Source organism: Entelurus aequoreus, linkage group LG17 (genome assembly GCF_033978785.1).
Source record: "Entelurus aequoreus isolate RoL-2023_Sb linkage group LG17, RoL_Eaeq_v1.1, whole genome shotgun sequence".
NCBI classification, from domain to species: domain Eukaryota; kingdom Metazoa; phylum Chordata; class Actinopteri; order Syngnathiformes; family Syngnathidae; genus Entelurus; species Entelurus aequoreus.
The window spans coordinates 34110716-34133741 of record NC_084747.1 but is presented as its reverse complement, the minus strand read 5'-3'; the positions used below and the strand labels follow the sequence as shown (position 1 = coordinate 34133741).

At 39.4% G+C, this 23026-nt stretch overlaps 1 protein-coding gene across 9 annotated transcripts in view; it reads left to right on the top strand.

Moving 5' to 3' along the window:
- sema6a (sema domain, transmembrane domain (TM), and cytoplasmic domain, (semaphorin) 6A) overlaps positions 1–13932 on the top strand; it is a 304997-nt gene extending 291065 nt beyond the window's left edge. For all 9 annotated transcript variants that reach the window (XM_062025532.1, XM_062025531.1, XM_062025533.1 and 6 more), the window contains one exon: positions 11881–13932. In XM_062025532.1, the coding sequence (XP_061881516.1) occupies positions 11881–12989 (1109 nt within the window). In that variant the 3' untranslated portion in view covers positions 12990–13932. The remainder of the gene's footprint in view (positions 1–11880) is intronic.
- Positions 13933–23026: the final 9094 nt, after the last annotated feature.

The following is a 23026-nucleotide window of genomic DNA, read 5'->3' as shown; positions in this document are numbered from 1 at the left end:
AACGGCGCCCGCCAAATACTCTCATCAGAGAATCATGTTTACTATAAACAGTGGGATTTCTAAGAATTAGTTTGTTGTCATGCTGTCCTTCTACAGAAACCATATTAAAACGAAAATATATTTTTTCCCCATCTTTTTCTATTTTCATACATTTTTGAAAAAGCTCCAGGGAGCAACTAGGGCGGCGCTAAAGAGCCGCAGGTTGCAGACCCCCAACTTAGACTCTCACCATGAGGCAATAGATTGGCATGATGAAGAAATCAATAATGATATGGGAAAAAAAATGAATTTAATAATAATAATAATAATGTAAATAGAAATCATAAATAGAAGAAAAAAAAGTCACATACTGAGAATTTAAATCAGTGCATCATGAAATAAACCGTATTTAGTAATAGCAATGCTAGATGCACAAATAAAAATTTAGCAAATAAAAAACAATTATTATAATTTAATATTACCGTATTTTTCGGAGTATAAGTCGCTCTGGAGTATAAATCGCACCCGCTGAAAATGCATAATAAAGAAGGAAAAAAAACATATATAAGTCGCACTGGAATATAAGTCGCATTTTTGGGGGAAATTTATTTGATAAAAGCCAACACCAAGAATAGACATTTGAAAGGCAATTTAAAATAAATAAAGAATAGTGAACAACGGGCTGAATAACTGTACGTTATATGACGCATAAATAACCAACTGAGAACATGCTGGTATGTTAACGTAACATATTATGGTAAGAGTCATTCAAATAACTATAACATATAGAACATGCTATACATTTACCAAACAATCTGTCACTCCTAATCGCTAAATCCCATGAAATCTTATACGTCTAGTCGCTTACGTGAATGAGCTAAATAATATTATTTCATATTTTACGGTAATGCGTTAATAATTTCACACATAAGTCGCTCCTGAGTATAAGTCGCACCCCCGGCCAAACTATGGTAAAAACTGCGACTTATAGTCCGAAAAATACGGTATGTATTTTTTGTGGAAAATATAAAAGAAAACATATTTTCCAATCGTTGATTTTGATGGACTATTAAAATGTTAATGTATTCATTGGGTTGAATTAATTGCATGTATCTCACGGTAACAGTACTATTTTACACTGACTCTTAATAGTAAAACCCATTGCTATGGTGACCCCGAATTACTTCTGTCTTTTAATGGGCTATAGTACTGTATAGTGGACCAGCCAGGATAGATTGTATGTTGCTATTAATGTTACTGTTTTTACTGAGTTGTGTGCATGAGTGCTGTGGCTGCACACATTAGATAATGTTTATTCCTAGACAAGATACAATGTTATTCTATTCCTTACTGTTGCTTTAAAGGCCTACTGAAATGCGATTTTCTTATTTAAACGGGGATAGAAGGTCCATTCTATGTGTCATACTTGATCATTTCGCGATATTTCCATATTTTTGCTGAAAGGATTTAGTAGAGAACATCGACGATAAAGTTCTCAACTTTTGGTCGCTTATAAAAAAGCTTTGCCTGTACCGGAAGTAGCAGATGATATGCGCGTGACGTCACCGGTTGTGGAGCTCCTCACATCTGCACATTGTTTACAATCATGGCCACCAGCAGCGAGAGCGATTCGGACCGAGAAAGCGACGATTTCCCCATTAATTTGAGTGAGGATGAAAGATTCGTGGATGAGGAAAGTGAGAGTGAAGGACTAGAGGGCAGTGGGAGCGATTCAGATAGGGAAGATGCTGTGAGAGGTGGGTGGGACCTGATATTCAGCTGGGAATGACTAAAACAGTAAATAAACACAAGACATATACATACTCTATTAGCCACAACACAACCAGGCTTATATTTAATATGCCACAAATTAATCCAGCATAACAAACACCTCCCCCCTCCCGTCCATATAACCCACCAATACAACTCAAACACCTGCACAACACACTCAATCCCACACCCCAAAGTCCCGTTCACCTCCGCAAAGTTCATACAGCACATATATTTCCCCAAAGTTATGTACTTGACATGCACATAGCGGCACGCATGTACGGGCAAGCAATCAAATGTTTGGAAGCCGCAGCTGCGTACTCACGGTACCGCGTCTGCGTATCCAACTCAAAGTCCTCCTGGTAAGAGTTTCTGTTGTCCCAGTTCTCCACAAGCCAATGGTAAAGCTTGACTGTCATCTTTCGGGAATGTAAACAATGAAACACCGGCTACGTGTTTGTGTTGCTGCAGCCGGCCGCAATGTACCGCTTCCCACCTACAGCTTTCTTCTTTGCTGTCTTCATTGTTCATTGAACAAATTGCAAAAGATTCACCAACACAGATCTCCGGAATACTGTGGAATTTTGCAATGAAAATAGACGACTTAAAAGCTGGCCACAATGCTGTCCCAAAATGTCCTCTACAATCCGTGACGTCACGCGCAAACGTCATCATACCGAAACGTTTTCAGCAGGATATTTCGGCGCAAAATTTAAAATTGCACTTTAGTAAGCTAACCCGGCCGTATTGGCATGTGTTGCAATGTTAAGATTTCATCATTGATATATAAACTATCAGACTGCGTGGTCGGTAGTAGTGGGTTTCAGTAGGCCTTTAAGTTCCACTGCCATTGAACTGGGAACGGAACTTACAGACTCGAATAGTTTAGGTCATACTTGCCAACCCTCCCGTTTTTAGCGGGAGAATCCCGATATTCAGCGCCTCTCCCGACAACCTCCCGACAGAGATTGTCTCCCGACAAACTCCCGGTATTCAGCCGGAGCTGGAGGCCACGCCCCAAAAAAAAAAAGTCTGCCGCAGCTGCGATTGGACCTGACCAGCCTCCGGGTACAAGTACTGGAGTACCAATTGCTTGCCAGGGAAGATCTTCCCCAGGAAGCAAGGATTGGCCGGTTTTGGGCCATGCTAGGGAGAGATGGAAGATTCCACACTCTCGTGCATTTGATGAAAGCACTGCAATGCATCATCAGAGAGGGTGTTCAGCATGGTTAGAAAAATAGTGACAGAGAATAGAAAGAGGATGGACAATTCAACCCTTAACAAAGCATTGTACTTTCAAGTACAACAATGAGTAGATGAGTGTTGTGTGTGTGTGTGTATATGTGTACATAAATTAACACTAAAATTCAAGTATTTCTTTTATTTATATATATAATAAAATAAATAAATAACTATATATATATATATATATATATATATATATATATATATATGTATATATATATATATATAATTCACTGAAAGTCAAGTATTTATATATATATATATAAAATACTTGAGTTGGTGAATTCTAGCTGTAAATATACTCTCCTCTTAACCACGCCCCTAACCACGCCCCCGCTCCAACCACGCCCCCCACCCCCGACCAGTGTTTAACCCGAGCAGGAGAATGCAGCGTGAAACCACTGCATCCATCAACACGCTCAGGGTTATCATAAGTGAGTGTGTGTGTACTGTTTACACAACCGTCAACATGTTGGACTGCTCCATATCTGATTTTCACTGGAATACTACCGCCCACCCACGCCCTTTTTTTTTTAAATACATTCTGTCAGATTGATCAGATAGTATTTCATCTTTATGAAATGTCACCCTTTTGCATTTAACAAGAAAATGGCTTCTCAGTGGCGGATGCTGGTCTCTCAAGGAGGGGAAGCTCAATTTCGGCCTACATCATAAAATGTGTTGGTTTATTTATACGTAAATTCTACCCTCCGTTCTTTTTTAAGAAAGTGATCTGTGACCCTTTTCCAGGGATTTGACAAGTGTCCTCTCAATGGCCAGGCCTTGGCTCTACGGTGTTGCGGGTGTAAGACTTGAGCCACTTTAAACAGGAGAAGCTCCTCTCTACACCTGCAGATGTAGCTCTAATCGTTGCCACTAATGACAATAGTTTGTACAAATATGTGCATTTGTGTGCACATGTTTGTTTGTTGTATGTTTGTTCAATAAAAACAAACAAAAAAAAAAACATTCAAATTATCTGCCAGTGTCCGCCTGCGAGTGCTTTGAGACAGCGGAGGGGCTCAGCAGCACCCGCTGCTCGGTAGGGCGGGTGCTGCTCGGTAGGGACGGAAACTGCAGAGTGAAAGAAATCAGTCTTCAAACACAAAAAACCCCACCAGAAATAGAAGCTCTATTTGTCGCTAGTCGTTTTTAACAAAGAAAATGTCGCTAGGAGGATCAGGAAAGTCACCGCTTCAACTCAGGACAACAGAATGAATGTTGAAAATTGTTCCCACAGACGTTTACAACACAAGATCTATGATTCGCTCATTTCGCTGTCAATCAAAAGGGGACTCGGCCTTAAACAGATCATCCAATCATCATGCAGAAGTTGAGCGTCAGGGCCCACTGTATATATATATATATATATATATATATATATATATATATATATATATATATATATATATATATATATATATATATATATATATATATATATATATATGTATATATATATATATATATATATATATATATATATACATATATATATATATATATATATATATATATATATATATATATATATATATATATATATATATGTATGTATGTATGTATGTATGTATGTATGTATGTATGTATGTATATATATATATATATATATATATATATATATATATATATATATATATATATATATATATATATTTGTATATATATATAGGGCTGTCAAACAATTTAAATATTCAATCGTGATTATTGTTCATAGTCAACTCAAAATTAATCGCAATAATCAAAAATAGATATAATTTTTCGGCATTCATATGTATACCCTAGACCAGGGGTGTCCAAACTTTTTCCACTGAGGGCCGCACATTGAAAAATCAAAGCTAGCAGGGGCCATTTTGATATGTTTTATTTTAAAAACCAATTTTGTTCCAAAAAATATAAAAAAAACGTGTCATTATTCAGTATTATTATTGGTGTTATTATTCAAGTTTTTAAACCTCTAGATCAACATTAGGTCTATCTGTCAATATAACATTTTTTAAAGATTTAAATTGTATGCTCTTTTTGTCAAAGAAAACCCTTTTTTTAATGAAAAAAAAACACAAAATATGCAATAAAATTGGGATATTTGAGAGTATATAATAATTGGAGCCTTAAAAAGGTAAAAAACTCATAACACCATTGATTTTAATTCATTATTATTTTTTGAGCAATGACACTTAAAAACTAATCACACTAAAATTGTAGGGGATCCAAAAGGGTCCTACGACGTGGCGAAGTTGGTAGAGTGGCCGGGCCAGCAATCGGAGGGTTGCTGGTTACTGGGGTTCAATCCCCACCTTCTACCATCCTCGTCACGTCCCTTGTGTCCTTGGGCAAGACACTTCACCCTTGCTCCTGATGGCTGCTGGTTAGCGCCTTGCATGGCAGCTCCCGCCATCAGTGTGTGAATGTGTGTGTGAATGGGTGAATGTGGAAATACTGTCAAAGCGCTTTGAGTACCTTGAAGGTAGAAAAGCGCTATACAAGTATAACCCATTTATTATTTATTTACTCATTAAAGTGTTAAAAAATAAATTATAATTATTTTTTTTTTTACTGTTTACTTTTAACACAATAATCTCGAGATCAACTTCAGATCTATCTGTAAATTATAAGTTGTATTGTTGTTTATGTTTTTTGTTTGTTCGTTTTAGGCCCTTCTTTAAAAAAACAGCTCGTTTTTTTAAATGGCAAACACAAAATATGCAACATTTTCCCCAAAAACTATCTCAAAATATTTAATGTGACGTAATTGGAGCCTTGAATAGGTCAATAATTCATAATGACATTGATTTTGATTCATTATTATTTTTTAAAGAAAGAAACAGCCTGCATGGCAGCTTTGTGTTATTTAGAGTTATTTTCTTGTTACATTTCACCTGTTTGCTCTTTTATACCACTTTTAATGTTTTTTATTTTTTTCAATCGTATTTTTAAAATGTGCCGTGGGGCCGTTAAAAAATTACCTGCGGGCCGCAAATGGCCTTCGGGCCGCACTTTGGACACCCCTGCCCTACACCATGGGTGTCAAACTCTGACCCATTTGGCCCTTGAGGCAATATCAAATTAACATTAGAGCTGGCCTGCCGGTATTATACAGCGGCACCGCCGCTGTAACACCACATTCACTGCTAATACTCATACTTGCCAACCCTCCCGATTTTCAGTGCCCCTCTCGAAAGTCTCCCGAGTCAACCATTCTCCCGAATTTCTCCCGATTTCCACCCGGACAACAATATTGGGGGCATGCCTTAAAGGCACTGCCTTTAGCGTCCTCTACAACCTGTCGTCACGTCTGCTTTTCCTCCATACAAACAGCGTGCCGGCCCCTGTCACATGATTTATGCGGCTTCTACACACACATAAGTGAATGCAAGGCATACTTGATCAACAGCCATACAGGTCACACTGAGGGTAGCCGTATAAACAACTTTAACACTGTTACAAATATGCGCCACACTGTGAACCCACACCAAACAAGAATGACAAACACATTTCGGGAGAACATCCGCACCGTAACACAACATAAACACAACAGAACAAATACCCAGAACCCCTTGCAGCACTAACTCTTCCGGGACACTACAATATACACCCCCCACTACCACCAAACCCCGCCCCCCCAACCCCGCCCACCTGAGCCCCGACATTAATGAACTAGCATCCCAGAAAAGATGGCATTGATTGATTGATTGAGACTTTTATTAGTAGGTTGCACAGTGAAGTACATATTCCGTACAATTGACCACTAAATGGTAACACCCGAATAAGTTTTTCAACTTGTTTAAGTCGGGGTCCACTTAAATTGATTCATGATACAGATATATACTATCATATATACTATCATCATAATACAGTCATCACACAAGATAATCACATTGAATTATTTACATTATTTACAATCAGGGGTGTGGAGGTGGGGGGGAGGGGTAGGATATGGACATCAAGTAGTGGACATAGAGAGAGAGAGAGAGAGACAGAGAGATCAGAAGGCATAAGAAAAAGAAAAAGTATCTGCATTTGATTGTTTACATTTGATTATTAGCAATCCGGGGAGGGTGTTAGTTTAGGGTTGTAGCTGCCTGGAGGTGAACTTTTATTGCGGTTTTAAAGGAGGATAGAGATGCCCTTTCTTTTATACCTGTTGGGAGCGCATTCCACATTGATGTGGCATAGAAAGAGAATGAGTTAAGACCTTTTTTAGTTCGGAATCTGGGTTTAACGTGGTTAGTGGAGCACCCCCTGGTGTTGTGGTTATGGCGTTAAGGAAGTAGTTTGACATGTACTTCGGTATCAGGGAGGTGTAGCATATTTTATAGACTAGGCTCAGTGCAAGTTGTTTAACTCTGTCCTCCACCTTGAGCCAGCCCACTTTAGAGAAGTGGGTAGGAGTGAGGTGGGATCTGGGGTGGAGGTCTAGAAGTAATCTGACTAGCTTGTTCTGAGATGTTTGGAGTTTAGATTTGAGGGTTTTAGAGGTGCTAGGGTACCAGGAGGTGCATGCGTAATCGAAAAAGGGTTTAACGAGAGTTCCCGCCAGAATCCTCAAGGTGCTTTTGTTGACCAGAGAGGAAATTCTGTAGAGAAATCTCGTTCGTTGGTTAACCTTTTTGATTACCTTGGTAGCCATTTTATCCCAGGAAAGGTTAGCCTCTAGAATATAACCTAGGTAGGTGACCTCATCTTTCCTGGTGATAACAATGTCACCTACTTTTATGGTGAAGTCATTGACTTTCTTAAGTTTGATGTGGGACCCAAACAGGATGGATTCTGTTTTACCCAAGTGTATGGCAGGTATCTGGCTTGGGCACATCAGATTAGATCAGTGTGTCGCAAACTGAGCAGTAAAAAGGCCTGAATGGTTGATTTATTCATTGTTATTTTATTTTCAAATGTATTAGCCTGTGGAAAAAGTTAATGTTGATATTTACCTCAGAAGGCTGCAAATAGAAAAGAGGCATCCCATTTTTTATTTAAGTTTGATTTAATATACCATTGATGTTTTTTCATTTGTTTTTTGAAAGTTGATTTTGCACTATTAAGTTATATAAGCGTTGCTTGTTCCATATTCGGTGTTAAAGCAAATCAGTGTAGCAAACTGAGCAATAATTAACATTTTATTCATGCACTTTCTCTTGCTACTTCAAGGCTTGAATGTTTGATTCATTCATTATTGTTATTTTATTTTCAAATTTATTATTAGCCTGTGGAAAAAGTTTATTTTGATATTTACCTCAGAAGGCTGCAAATAGAAAAGAGGCATTCAATTTTTATTAAAATTTTATTTGATATGCCATTGATATTTTTTAATTATAATTATTATTATTCAAAACTCGATTTTACATGTCACTAAAGTTATATAAGCCTTGCTTGTTCAATATTCAATGCAAAACTTGTTTGGGTCCCTATTAAAAGGTTAATTTGTTCAACCTTGGCCCGCGGCTTTGTTTAGTTTGAAATTTTGGCCCACTCTGTATTTGAGTTTGACACCCCTGTTGTAAAGGGTATAAAACGAGTATGGAAAGAGAGGACTTGATCCCTTCACAATGTACATTTGAAAATGTGGAAGTTATCAGAAACTACTGTGAATCATGTTCCATTCCAATCAATGCAAGTCATCAGAATAAGGTAATACACCAACTCATATTCTTGTCTTCATGAAAGAAGGTAATCTGTATGTGTTAAACATGTTTGTATTTTTATTAAACACCTTTAAAATGTGAACAAAAACATATATATATATATATATATATATATATATATATATATATATATATATATATATATATATATATATATATTCAGTATATATATATTCAGTATATATATGTATATACCTGTATATACTGTATATGAGATAAATCACCTCAACTTTGTCATTTGATAAGTAGCACGCCTACTGAAAAAGTGTGGGCACCCCTGGTTTACATGTATAACTTTCTCCGACGTTTCCGCAGAAAGACGTGTTTTATGCCACTCCTTCTTTGTCTCATTTTGACCACCAAACTTTTTATGCTGTGCATGAATGCACAAAAGGTGAGCTTTGTTGATGTTATTGACTTGTGTGGAGTGCGTATCAGGCATATTTGGTCACTGCATGACTTTAAGCTAATCGATGCTAACATGCTATTTAGGCTAGCATCATTAAGACTCGTTTGTAGGTATTTTTGAGCTCATTTAATTTCCTTTGCGTATGTCCTCTGTTTTTTTAATTTATATTTGCATGTCTCATGACAAATTATGTGTATGTAATATTGGCTGCATTTCTGATAATTGTTTGTGTGTCATGTGTTCCAGACCACAGCAAACGTTACCCAGCTTCCAAAGATTGTAATAAATCCATTAGATGGAGACAGCCTAGACTTCCTATTCTAATCCAGTAATTTCCAGGAAGTTATTTTACCAGCTCAGTGGCCTTGCGGTTAGAGTGTCCACCCTGAGACTGGGAGGTTGGGAGTTCAAACCCCGGCCGAGCCATACCATTGGGACACATTACCTCCCTGCTTGGCACTCAGCATCAAGGGTTGGAATTGGGGGTTAAATCACCAAATGATTCCCTAGCGCGGCGCACGCTGCTGCTCACTGCTCCCCTCACCTCACAGCAGGTGAATATGGGGATGGGTCAAATGCAGAGGACACATTTCACCACACCCAGTGTGTGTGTGACAATCGTTGGGACTTTAACTTACCCTCGGAGAAGCCTATGAGAGTCTTACTAATGTTTTCCAATGTTGTAAAAATATGTAGAATATATATGAAATTTAAACATTTATGTCAAAGATTTGCGTCAGCCTGCGACACATGTTTCTTTCAGCACGACGTGGTGCCGGGCAAGTGGCTGTTGCAAACAAAACAAATATATGCGCAAGCAGATATTCTCCAACATGAACAGCAGCAAATCCAAATACTGCACCCGCCTCACAGATAAGAGCTTGCAGGTTAATAATACAGCTAATATAGACACTTACATCATGTGTCGCTTTCATTATAAGATTAATATAAGGCTTTGAATTTTTTGCAGCTCGTGACAAGATTTGTTTTTTGTATTTTTGGTCCAATATGGTTCTTTGAACAGTTTGGGTTACAGACTCCTGCCTTAAACTTTTTTTGCATTTATTTTCAGCACATTTGGAAAGTATGTTTGAACTGGTACCGTTACGCTCATTTGGCTGCACCGCGATCATTGTGAAGAGGCTTTCGGTGCAACGGTGGAAAGAGAATCCATGTCTGTGCTCGTGTCAACATATTTGGATTGTCAGAAAAAAGACAAGAAAACAGATGATTTAACTCTCACTTGAATCGTTTTGGCATCCGCAGGAAGATTTTTCAATGGCATGATTTTTTTTGTAATGGGAATGTCCGTCCATCCATCCATCCATCCATTTTCTACCGCTATATATATACATATACAAAACTATGACACCTGTGAAGTGAAAACCATTTCAGGTGACTACCTCTTGAAGCTCATGGAGAGAATGCCAAGAGTGTGCAAAACAGTAATCAGAGCAAAGGGTGGCTATTTTGAAGACACTATTAAAAAACATGACTATTAAAGGCCTACTGAAACCCACTACTACCGACCACGCAGTCTGATAGTTTATACATCAATGATGAAATCTTAACATTGCAACACATGCCAATACGGCCGGGTTAGATTACTAAAGTGCAATTTTAAATTTTGCGCGGAATATCCTGCTGAAAACGTCTCGGTATGATGACGCCTGCACGTGACGTCACGGATTGTAGAGGACATTTTGGGACAGCATTGTGGCCAGCTATTAAGTCGTCTGTTTTCATCGCAAAATTCCACAGTATTCTGGACATCTGTGTTGGTGAATCTTTTGCAATTTGTTCAATGAACAATGGAGACACCAAAGAAGAAAGCTGTAGGTGGGAAGCGGTGTATTAGCGGCCGGCTGCAGCAACACAAACACGTAGCCGGTGTTTCATTGTTTACATTCCCGAAAGATGACAGTCAAGCTTTACCATTGGCCTGTGGAGAACTGGGACAACAGAGACTCTTACCAGGAGGACTTTGAGTTGTATGCGCAGACGTGGTACCGTGAGTACGCAGCTGCGGCTTCCAAACATTTGATCGCTTGCCCGTACGTGCGTGCCGCTATGTGCATGTCACATACGTAGCTTTGGGGACTTTGGGGAAATATATGTGCTGTATGAACTTTGGGGAGGTGAACGGTACTTTGGGCTGTGGGATTGAGTGTGTTGTGCGGGTGTTTGAGTTGTATTGGCGGGTTATATGGACAGGAGGAGGGAGGTGTTTGTTATGCAGGATTAATTTGTGGCATGCCCTCTAGTCCTTCACTCTCACTTTCCTCATCCACAAATCTTTCATCCTCGCTCAAATTGATGGGGAAATTGTCGCTTTTTATGGTCCGAATCGCTCTCGCTGCTGGTGGCCATGATTGTAAACAATGTGCAGATGTGAGGAGCTCCACAACCTGTGACGTCACGCTACTTCCGGTACAGGCAAGGCTTTTTTATCAGCGACCAAAAGTTGCAAACTTTATCGTCGATGTTCTCTACTAAATCCTTTCAGCAAAAATATGGCAATATCGCGAAATGATCAAGTATGACACATAGAATGGACCTGCTATCCCCGTTTAAATAAGAAAATCGCATTTCAGTAGGCCTTTAAGACTATAAAACATGTTTTCAGTTACTTCACCTTTTTTTGTTAAGTACATACCTCCACATGTGTTCATTCATAGTTGTGATGCCTTCAGTGACAATCTACAATGTAAATAGTCATGAAAATAAAGAAAACACATTGAATGAGGAGAAGGTGTGTCCAAACTTTTTTTTATATTTGTGTGAACAGGAGGTCCAGTTCGACACATAACGAGCGTGTCTGTGCTGTCTGTGCAGGTGTGATCCGTGAGAGCTACCAGAAGGCCCGTGACCAGCTGGTTCCCGTCACTCTCCTGGCCATCGCCGTCATCCTAGCGTTCGCCATGGGCGCCATCTTCTCCGGCATCATCGTCTACTGCGTCTGCGACCACCGGCGCCGAGACTTGGAGCTGCCGGGCCGCAAGGAGAAGGACAACCACCACCTGCGCCGCGGCTCCATGAACAGCGTGACCAAGCTCACGGGCCTGTTTGAGACGCAGGCCAAAGACGGCCGCCCCGAGGCCATCCTCTCGCCTCTGATGCACAACGGCAGGCTGACCCCCAACGGCAAGATGCTCATCAAAGCCGACCAGCACCACCTGGACCTTTCCGCTCTGCCCACGCCCGAGTCCACCCCCATACAGCCTCGCCGCAAGCCCAGCCGGGGGAGCCGGGAGTGGGAGCGCGCCCAGAACCTCATCAACGCCTGCACCAAGGACATGGCTCCGATGGGCTCCGCCGTCATCTCAGACCTGCCCCTCAGGGCGTCGCCGGGCCACATCCCCAGCGTGGTGGTGCTGCCACTCCCGCAGCATCAGCACCAGCTCCCGCCTCACCTGCACCAGCACGAGTACGTGGAGCAGCCTCACCCCGGCGACCTCGCCTTGAGCCTCATGGACGACCAGGGCGCCACCTTGGAGTACAAGACGGTCAAGAACCCCCACCGCAACCTGGTGGATCCGTCCGGGCCGCTGCCGCCCCGCGTCCCCCAGCGGGAGGCCTCCCTCGCCGTGCCGCCCGCAGTCCCGCAGATGGGCAAGCGCCTCGAGGTCCACTCGTCCGTCTACGGGCTCCGGAAAGGATCCTCCGCCTCGGGCTCGTCCGGCCTGAAGAAGCACAACACCAACTCGTCCAACTCCTCCCATTTGGCGAGACATCAGAGCTTCAACCGCGTGGAGACGCCGCCCCCTGCGCCCCAGAGGGTGGACTCCATACAAATGACGGCGCAGGGGATGTCTCTTTCCCGGATGAGCTCCTACGCTTCGCTGCCTCGAGGCAGCCTCAAGTACCTCAAGCCCGACGTTCCTCCCAAACCGTCCGCAGTGTCGCTGTCCACAAAGGTCAAGTCCAGTGACTCGTGCACATAGTCCGCCTACTTTGACCACCTTTCAGTTCTCCTCTGTGTACAATTCAGTTGTTTTTTTTAGGAACACGCTTTCTTTTATACCAACATGTAAATATGGCGGGGGGAACTCGTGCTACTGTAGCATCGAGACGGCGGCTCTCTTGTACGCGTGGGGGAGGGTCCGGTTTTTTGTTTTTTGGAGGCGGTGTACAGTACGGACTTAAGAGCTCGGACTGACAAAAAAAAAAAAGACGAAGCCTGTGGGAATACTGTGAAAAGCCTCCAAGTGTTACCGCAATCAAGTCCCCGCCCGCCTCGACGGGCCTGGATCAGAAGAACAGGAAAACACTTGACTGTTCCTACTAATAGCTCCTTGTATTTATTTTTTATCAAGTGCTTTTTTTTGAAGAGAAGACTTTTTAGGCTGGGGCAAGAGAGATCTTTTTTAATATGAATTAATCAAGTGGGATTAAAAAAAAACAAAAAACATATTTAAAGTCATTAAACTGGAGCCACTAGATTTTTTTTTTTTAATGACACAAAGCGAGGAGAAAGGAGGAGATATTTATTTACAGCGTGCCACAAACAGGACTGTCTCATTTGAAAAGAATCTTCCCCCTTTTGCTCGCTCCTCCAATCAGCACTGTGGGTTTTAATGTGTGTGTGTGAGAGTCAGTAACGTCGCCTCCATCACTGGGGAGGAACTTTAAAAACAAAAAACAAACACAAAAAAAGTTAACAACAAAAACATGTGTTCCCCCTCCCCTCATGTAAATTTGTGCCTTACACCTGAAAGTAGTGACCATGTTTTCTTCGATAGCTGTTAACTTGTAGGTTGTTTGTTTTTTTTCTTACGTCATGATGTGTCCCTCATTTGATAAAAATAATGAAGAATGTAGGTGTTATTGTTGTAATTCTGTTCCCCTACACACACACACACACACACACACACACACACACACACACAATGTTTATGTTAGTGGTTCTCTAATCTCTGTGCCATGACTGAGCTTGTTTGTTGTGTGTCGCCATCTTGTCTTTTATACAATTTATATGTTTATTTGTACTTTTTTGTTCGCTGTCATGAAGGTGGAACGATTACCGTAGCGTTAACCTACAGGAAGTGACATTTACAGGCTGGTTCCTGTGCAAATATTAACAAATAATAATGAGCCCCCTTTTTTTTGTAATAACAACTTTGTAGATGTTTAAAAGTCACTAACAAATCAGACTTTTTTTTTCTTTTCTTTTTTGCTTAAATGAAACAATCACAGCCCCCAACACTTAAATCAACAAAGCACTCCTTTAATCTTGTTTTTGTAGATAAATTAACATGAATTTTTTTTTGGGGGGGGTGGGGGTTATCAAGGAGGAAAGCCAACTGTCTCAAACCACAGTTCATTCAAGGGTAATGCTGCATTCAAGAATACTGGGAAATTAGCACTCATCGCACGTACAAAGCTCTTGAACAGGGGTCCCCAAACTTTTTGACTCGATTGGGTTAAAAGAATTTGGCCGGGGGCCGGGCTGTATATTTATATATATATATATATATATATATATATATATATATATATATATATATATATATATATATATATATATATATATACAGTATATATATATATATATATATATATATATATATATATATATATATATATATATATATATATATATATATATATATATATATATATATATATATATATACAGTATATATATATATATATATACAGTATATATATATATATATATATTATATATATATATATATTTGATATATATATTAGATATATTATATATAGATATATATATATATTAGATATACAGTATATATATTATATATAGATATATATATTAGATATATATAGCGCACTTTCCGCGCGCGCGATGATGTCACGTTATCGATGAGAAAATGCATTTTTAGACAATATGATTTGCCTGAGCGGCTAGAAGACACCGTGAGTAGCAAGCGGTACAAAATAGATAAGAAAAGACAGAAAAAAATATTTTTTTATTTTTTATACTTGGGACTTCCCGCGGGCCTGATTTTGGACGCTGGCAGGCCGTAGTTTGGGGACCCCTGCTCTTGAACATAAAAACATGGCTGACAATTTGTGAACAAATTATTCGACTTATATTGTTGCTGCCTCAATTGTTGTATAAAATAGACAAACATATACCCGGAATAACTAATAATATTGCAGTTTATTCACTTTTTTACAGTATCTGAATTTCCCCAGTGTTCTTGAAAGCAGCATAGCAGACATAGTGAAACTCTCTGAACTGTTCCTATTTTAGTGTCCAATCTCACATTGAGTTCAATCTGGTTTCTATTGGGTGTGACTGTGAAAGGCTGCCGTGACCAATGAGCTTCTTTGGTGTGTGCCTTTTTTGTCTCCCTCCCAACGACACGCGACCAGACGACCCCAACGACGACGATGGCGGCGACGACGTGACCTTTTTAAAAACCTTTGTAAGCTTGTAAAATATTGTGACGTCACCAAAACTTTTTTGCCCTGTTCTCACCACTTCCTTAACGTCTCTGATTCACAGCTTAATGTATGTTGTAAAGGAATTTAAAAAAACAAAAAAAAAACACTTTAATTTAATGCAAAATGTAATTTTAAAAAGTGAAGAAAAAAAAAATGGAAATAAAATTCTTGTCATGAAGACTTGTGGATGTTTTTCTTCTGTGCTCATATTTTTCATATTATTTTGAAAGAAAACAAGGGTTTGAGTTCAGGTTTTAAGCTACAGTAGAGCTCTGGTTTATTAAAACCTATTTATTTATTTTAACTTATTTATTATTGGGAGTTTTTAGAAGGAAAACGTATACAGTACAGGCCAAAAGTTTGGACACACCTTCTCCTCATTCAATGCGTTTTCTTTATTTTCATGACTATTTACATCAGGGGTGTCAAACGTACGGCCTGAGAGCCGGATCAGGCCCGCGAAAAGGTTTTATCTATATAAGTATAAAAATGAGCCGAAATTTTTGAATAAAATAAACAGCTTTTCTAAATGTGTCCAGTAGATGTTGCAATAGCAATTCTTTGTAGATGATGCTACATATGTACAAAAAAATAAACTACACGTTAGTGCACCAGTCGAGGAAAATGAGCAAAGTACATAAATAACATCCTGTAATTTGATTTTGATATTATTTTTTTATCTTGACAGATTGAAAATTAACACCAATGAGTTGACTGATGAACATTATCACATACTTTATTCAGAAAGTGTAAATAATGACAAATAAAGATAGAATACTATTAACCGCAACATGTAAGTGTAAAAAAACAACAACAACATTATGATTTGTACATTTTCAGAATGTGTTTATTCTATTTCTATACAAAGAAAACAATCTGAAGTTGTCTTTATCTTTAAGTTATCGTGCCGTAATCGTGACGTCATTTTACCCCCGATCTAAAATGTGTTTGACACCCCTGATTTACATAGTAGATTGTCACTGAAGGCATCAAAAAAAGGTGAAATAACTGAAAACATGTTTTATATTCTAGTTTCTTCAAAATAGCCACCTTTTGCTCTGATTACTTTTTCGCACTCTCTTGGCATTCTCTCGATGAGCTTCAAGAGGTAGTCACCTGAAATGGTTTTCACTTCACGTTTGCTTGAAGCTCATCGAGAGAATGCCAAGAGTGTGCAAAGCAGTAATCATAGCAAAGGGTGCCTATTTTGAAGAAACTATAATATAAAACACGTTTTCAGTTATTTTACCTTTTTTTGTTAAGTACATAACTCCACATGTGTTCATTCATAGTTTTGATGCCTTCAGTGACAATCTACTATGTAAATAGTCATGAAAATAAAGAAAACACATTGAATGAGGAGAAGGTGTGTCCAAACTTTTGATGTAAATAAAAAAATAAAATAAATAAAAAAAGATATCTAAACTTAAGAAACAAATAAATGCAATTGTATTTTGTTAAAAAATGTGTTTTTACAAATAAATAAAGCCAGCATTTTAATAATAATATTAATAATGAATAAATAAAACAAAAAAATGCTTGTGGGAGTATAATTCATTTTTTTTAAATGTTTTTTAAAATTTGTATTAAAACTATTAGACCATGCTTATTTCAAGGTGAAAAAGCATAACATGAAGAGCGGCCAACGAGTTCAGTTCAAAACTTGGGAGAGACTTTAACACTTTTGCAGCAGATTAAATATAATAAAAACCCTACAGTGATTCATTTGTATAAATGAACGTTGACCAGTGTAAACACATCTGTAGATCCTTGCATTGACATTTTAACCTCTTGTATTTTTAATAACAGTTCTAAAATGTGTAACTCTGTCAAAAGAAATAAGACCAAAAACAAATGTTCACCACAGAGTGTCAGGTTCAAACACTGATGACATCTATTAAACAAGACAAGAAGCAAAGAATCAAACAGAGACAGAATTCAATTTGCCTCAGTGAGGGGAAACGTATACATCTGTACCCTTGTACAGTGTCATTACGCTCTGCCAAAAGATTGCACGCCTCCTTCTTTTATTTAGACCTTCCCTGACCACATGGCAACAGCTGCTTCCAAAGGGAGGGGGTCGTAAACAGCCATCGCCTTTGATTACAAAACAGTTCAAAAGAAAAGGTCGGTTCAAAAAAGAGGTCGTAAAAAGAGTTCAAAAAAGAGGTCGTAAAAGAGTTAAAAAAGAGGTTCGTAAAAGACTTCAAAAAAGCAGTGCCTGGAGGGGAGTCAGGCCCTGCTTCCTTTCCGCTTTGTAGTTCTTGGGTCACAACAATATCTTTCTGTTGATTACAATACATAAAAGAAACAAACACCTTCATGTTGCTTCTCCCCCATTCCCCACACAGTGGAGTTTTACAAGCCTTCTTCTTGGTAGGTTTCAAAGACAGCTTTTGCTTCTCACCGGGCACTAAATGTAACACAAAGTTTTTGTGATAACTTAGAAACAATTATTCTAACACAGAGGATGCAGATTTCCAAAATAGGACTAATAGTGAAAAAGTTTTCTGGAAATGTGGCCCTAAGAACAATTAAATTGCCCTTATAGAGAGAATGCAATTATTGATCAATTATAGTAGAAATAATATTAATTATTGTAAATATTCTTATTATATACAGTATTATATTTGCTACTTTTATTTGTATTCCATCCATCCATCCATTTTCTACCGCTTCTTTTTTTGTATTTACTTTTTAGAATTGCATATATAACCTTTTTTTTTTTCTTTCCAAAATTTCTACCTCTAAATCTCATATATTGTATTATTCTTACGTTGAATTAAATCATCCATATCATTATAAAAAAATGTTTTATCAAAATTAGAGATGTCCGATAATTTCGGACTGCCGATATTATCGGCCGATAAATGCTTTAAAATGTAACATTGGAAATTATCGGTATCAGTTAAAAAGTAAAATGTATGACTTTTTAAAACGCCGCTGTACGTAGTGGTACACGGACGTAGGGAGAAGTACAGAGCGCCAATAAACATTAAAGGCACTGCTTTTGCATGCCGGCCCAATCAAATAATATCTACGGCTTTTCACACACACAAGTGAATGCAACGCATACTTGGTCAACAGCCATACAGGTCACACTGAGGGTAGCCGTATAAACAACTTTAACACTGTTACAAATATGCGCCACACTGTAAAACCGCACCAAACAAGAATGACAAACACATTTCGGGAGAACATCCGCACCGTAACACAACATAAACACAACAGAACAAATACCCAGAACCCCTTGCAGCACTAACTCTTCCGGGACGCTACAATATACACCCACCGCAACCCCCTATCCCCCCACCCCAACCCCACCCAACCCCGCCCACCTCAACCTCATCATTCTCTCTGGGAGAGCATGTCTCAAATTCCAAGCTGCTGTTTTGAGGCATGTTAAAATAAAATAATGCACTTTGTGACTTCAATAATAAATATGGCAGTGCCATGTTGGCATTTTTTTCCATAACTTGAGTTGATTTATTTTGGAAAACCTTGTTACATTGTTTAATGCATCCAGCGGGGCATCACAACAAAATTAGCCATAATAATGTTTTAATTCCACGACTGTATATATCGGTATCGGTTGATATCGGAATCGGTAATTAAGAGTTGGACAATATCGGAATATCGGATATCGGCAAAAAAGCCATTATCGGACATCTCTAATCAAAATGATTATAATTGCCTTAAAGGTGCCTTTGTGGTGAACCTTCTTACTGTTTAAACGTCATTGTTCTGCCTGCATGGGATTGTGTTCCCATGACGTGTGCTCGTCCTTAAGCGTGTGTGTGTGTGCGCGCGTGCGTGTGTGTGTGTGCGTGCATGTGTGTGTAGCAGTGCCTCACCATAACAATGACATTAGTCAGGGCTCATAGCTGCATATTAGCAGGTGAAATGGAGTGTGTAAAGTGAAGCGGAATAGGCTAATCAACCCTGATGCAAAAGTATAAGTGGTATTGTGTATTCATTATAAAATGTAGTATTGTGTATTTATTATAAAATGTAGTAACCGTTACAATACATGCACACTTACTGGAGTAATACGATTGTTTTGCCATGCTGTGACAGGAAGTGTGTTGTCACTGGCAGGTGGTTGTGAGTCACAACGGTAACACAACACTCGGAGAGACCAGATAGTGCAGCTAATGAGGCTGTGTTGTGGCGCCGTCTCCATGGCGACTGATTGACGCGAAGCTCGAATGAAGATTTGAACCACGAGCTGATGAATAACAAATGATTCAGATGAAAAACGAGTGGCATCGGTTCGCATGAATCCTCGGAGATAACGTGACCTGACATCCCGACCCGTCGATTCATGCCCGATGCTGTGCGGCCAGAAGCGGCTGTGGAAGGAAGCCCGCCAGACGAGCGACAGCAATCCTCACATCCTCCAGAATCCTGCGCTCACTTGGCCTAACACCGCAATCTGTGGTCACAAGCAGCATAGCTTAGCCGCATGTCATGATCCTGAACTGATGTCTCACGTCCATAATCCTTGTTTTTTATGCAGGGCATGAAATCATGAAGGAGCGATGCTGCTGCCTTATTCCTCTTTTACGGCAGACAAAAGGCAGACGGACGTGTGAGACTAATGTCTCATGTGGTGGCCCAGCTGAGGCTCCTGGGGAACTTGGGCGTGTCTCATTGGCTGATGTCTCCATCTGAGGTTTCCATGGAGACCGATGATTGACCAGATCTGAAGCACCTGGGAGGATGCTCCTAGGTAGAGATGTCCGATAATGGCTTTTTTGCCGGTATCCAATATTCCGATATTGTCCAACTCTTAATTACCGATTCCGATATCAACCGATACCGATATATACAGTCGTGGAATTAACACATTATTATGCCTAATTTTGTTGTGATGCCCCGCTGGATGCATTAAACAATGTAACAAGGTTTTACAAAATAACTCAACTCAAGTTACAGAAAAAAATGCCAACATGGCACTGCCATATTTAGTATTGAAGTCACAAAGTGCATTATTTTTTTTAACATGCCTCAAAACAGCAGCTTGGAATTTGGGACATGCTCTCCCTGAGAGAGAATGAGGAGGTTGAGGTGGGCGGGTCAGAAAAATTGTATTTAAATTATCAAAAAACTTTCCGTTCTGAGTTTCCAATGAACAGACAAGAAGCTGTCTTTGTTGCACCAAGCCAAACGCTTGGAAGATTCCGCTGTGTACGGTGGAATGAGACGGGAGGGGTCATCCATTGTCCTCAAAAACCTGCCAAAGCTGAATCCACGACAAGCCCAAGCCCGAGGGATCTTCTTCTTTTGTCTTCAATGTGACCGAAAACAATGACTGTTTACATACACCCCATTCCTGTTGAGACAGGTGTTGTTGCGTAAACATTGAACATCTAAATAAAAGAGGGGACGAAAACCTTCTTCGTCAGAGCGTGGTGCAAGACTGGACAGAGAGTACAGTGGCCATGTCTCTCCTCAATATTGAGTCCAAATTGAATTCTGTCTCTGTTTGATTCCTTGCCTTTTGTCTTGTTTAATAGATGTCATCAGTGTTTGAACCTGACAGCGGGGTTGGGGGGGGGTAGCGTTCCGGAAGAGTTAGTGCTGCAAGGGGTTCTGGGTATTTGTTCTGTTGTGTTTATGTTGTGTTACGGTGCGGATGTTCTCCCGAAATGTGTTTGTCATTCTTGTTTGGTGTGGGTTCACAGTGTGGCGCATATTTGTAACAGTGTTAAAGTTGTTTATACGTCACCCTCAGTGTGACCTGTATGGCTGTTGACCAAGAATGCCTTGCATTCACTTGTGTGTGTCAAAAGCCGTAAGATATTATGTGATTGGGCCGGCATGCAAAGGCAGTGCCTTTAAGGTTTATTGGCGCTCTGTACTTCTCCCTACGTCCGTGTACCACTACGTACAGCGTCGTTTTACTCCTTGAAACCGATACCGATCATTTCCGATATCACGTTTTAAAGCATTTATCGACCGATAATATCGGCAGTCCGATATTATCGGACATCTCTACTCCTAAGGAAACAAAGTATCTACTCTCATTTTTCTGTGGCTCGCTCTCATAACGTACGAGCCAAGTAGATAGATCAGACCTGGGCATTGTACGGCCCGCGGGCCGCATCCGGCCCTTTGCGCATCCCTGTCCGACCCGCGTGAGGCCAATCATAAATTACAAAATACATTTCAAAAAGTATCTATGTCGAGTGTGCAATACAACGGTGCTGCTTTTGTTTTGAAAAGCGTTATTTGTATTACTTCCGTGTGGACGTATGCGCGTGTGCGATTGTGAGTGAATTGATTATATTTTACTACAAAATAAAGTTTAAAAAACATCAATGTCGTGCACGCAATACAACTGTGCTGCTTTTATTTTGAAATGTGTTATTTATGAGTGTATGTCCGGGGGGAAACTGTGAGTGAAGGTGCATAGAGACAAGTGATGAGACGCTAAAAAAAGAAAAGTTGATGAGGATTGGCGTGTTTCCAACAAGACATGGACTGCCAAGTATTTCTTTACAGAAATTAAAGGTAAAGCCGTGTGCTTAATTTGTGGTACACAGCTTGCTGTGTTTAAAGAATATCATTTTAATCACCACTACACGACGAAGCACGAGGGAAAATACCGGAATGTGTCTTATGAAGCGCGCGCAAGGGAGGCTGATGCGTTGATGGTAAAACTGCAAACCCAACAAGGACTTTTTGCCATATTTCACACCCCCAGAGATGCAGCCGTCAGGACAAGTTTCGTCATTTCTCACATAGGCGCCAGAAAAAGTAAGGCGTTTTCTGACGGAGAGTTTATTAAGGAGTGCTTATTGGACTCTGTTGCGCATATGCCCGGAGACATGGACTGTTTTTCGCTGGCTTTAATTGGATGAGATCTGCGATGTACGTGACACCGCCCAGCTGCTCTTCTTCTTACGTGGGATAACTGCCGACTTTCAAATCACGGAGTAGCTGGCAGCCATGCAGTCAATTAAAGAGACAACCACAGGTAATGACTTGTTCCCATACGTAAATGTGTGTTTGGACATGTTAGGACTGAAATGGGACAAGCTGGCAGGTGTGACAATCCAATCCAATCCACTTTATTTATATAGCGCATTTAAACAACAAAATGTTTCCAAAGTGCTGCACAACAATATTAAAAACAATATTCAAATATTATCCTTAGCTCCACCAATGACTGAATAAAAAGAAAAAACAATTACATATAAAACCAATATAAAAAACAATATAAAATAAATATGATTAAAAACTATTTTTAACAACAGATGGTTGTCCAAATCTGACGGGGAAAAATGTTGGATAATGCAGGATAAAGTGACAGAAATTAACCCTGTGCAGAAATTGACATTTTTGCATTGTATAATACATCAGGAAGTGTTGTGTAAAACAGTGTTAAAAATAAAACCATCAAAAGCAATCTGCTTTTGTATAAAGTTAAGTTAGGTTAAATTAAATTATTATTATTATTATTAATTATTATTATTATTATCATCATTATTATTTATCTTACGGTATATCAAAAGTAATATTGAGCAAAATTTAATTGAAATATTGTCGTGTGGCC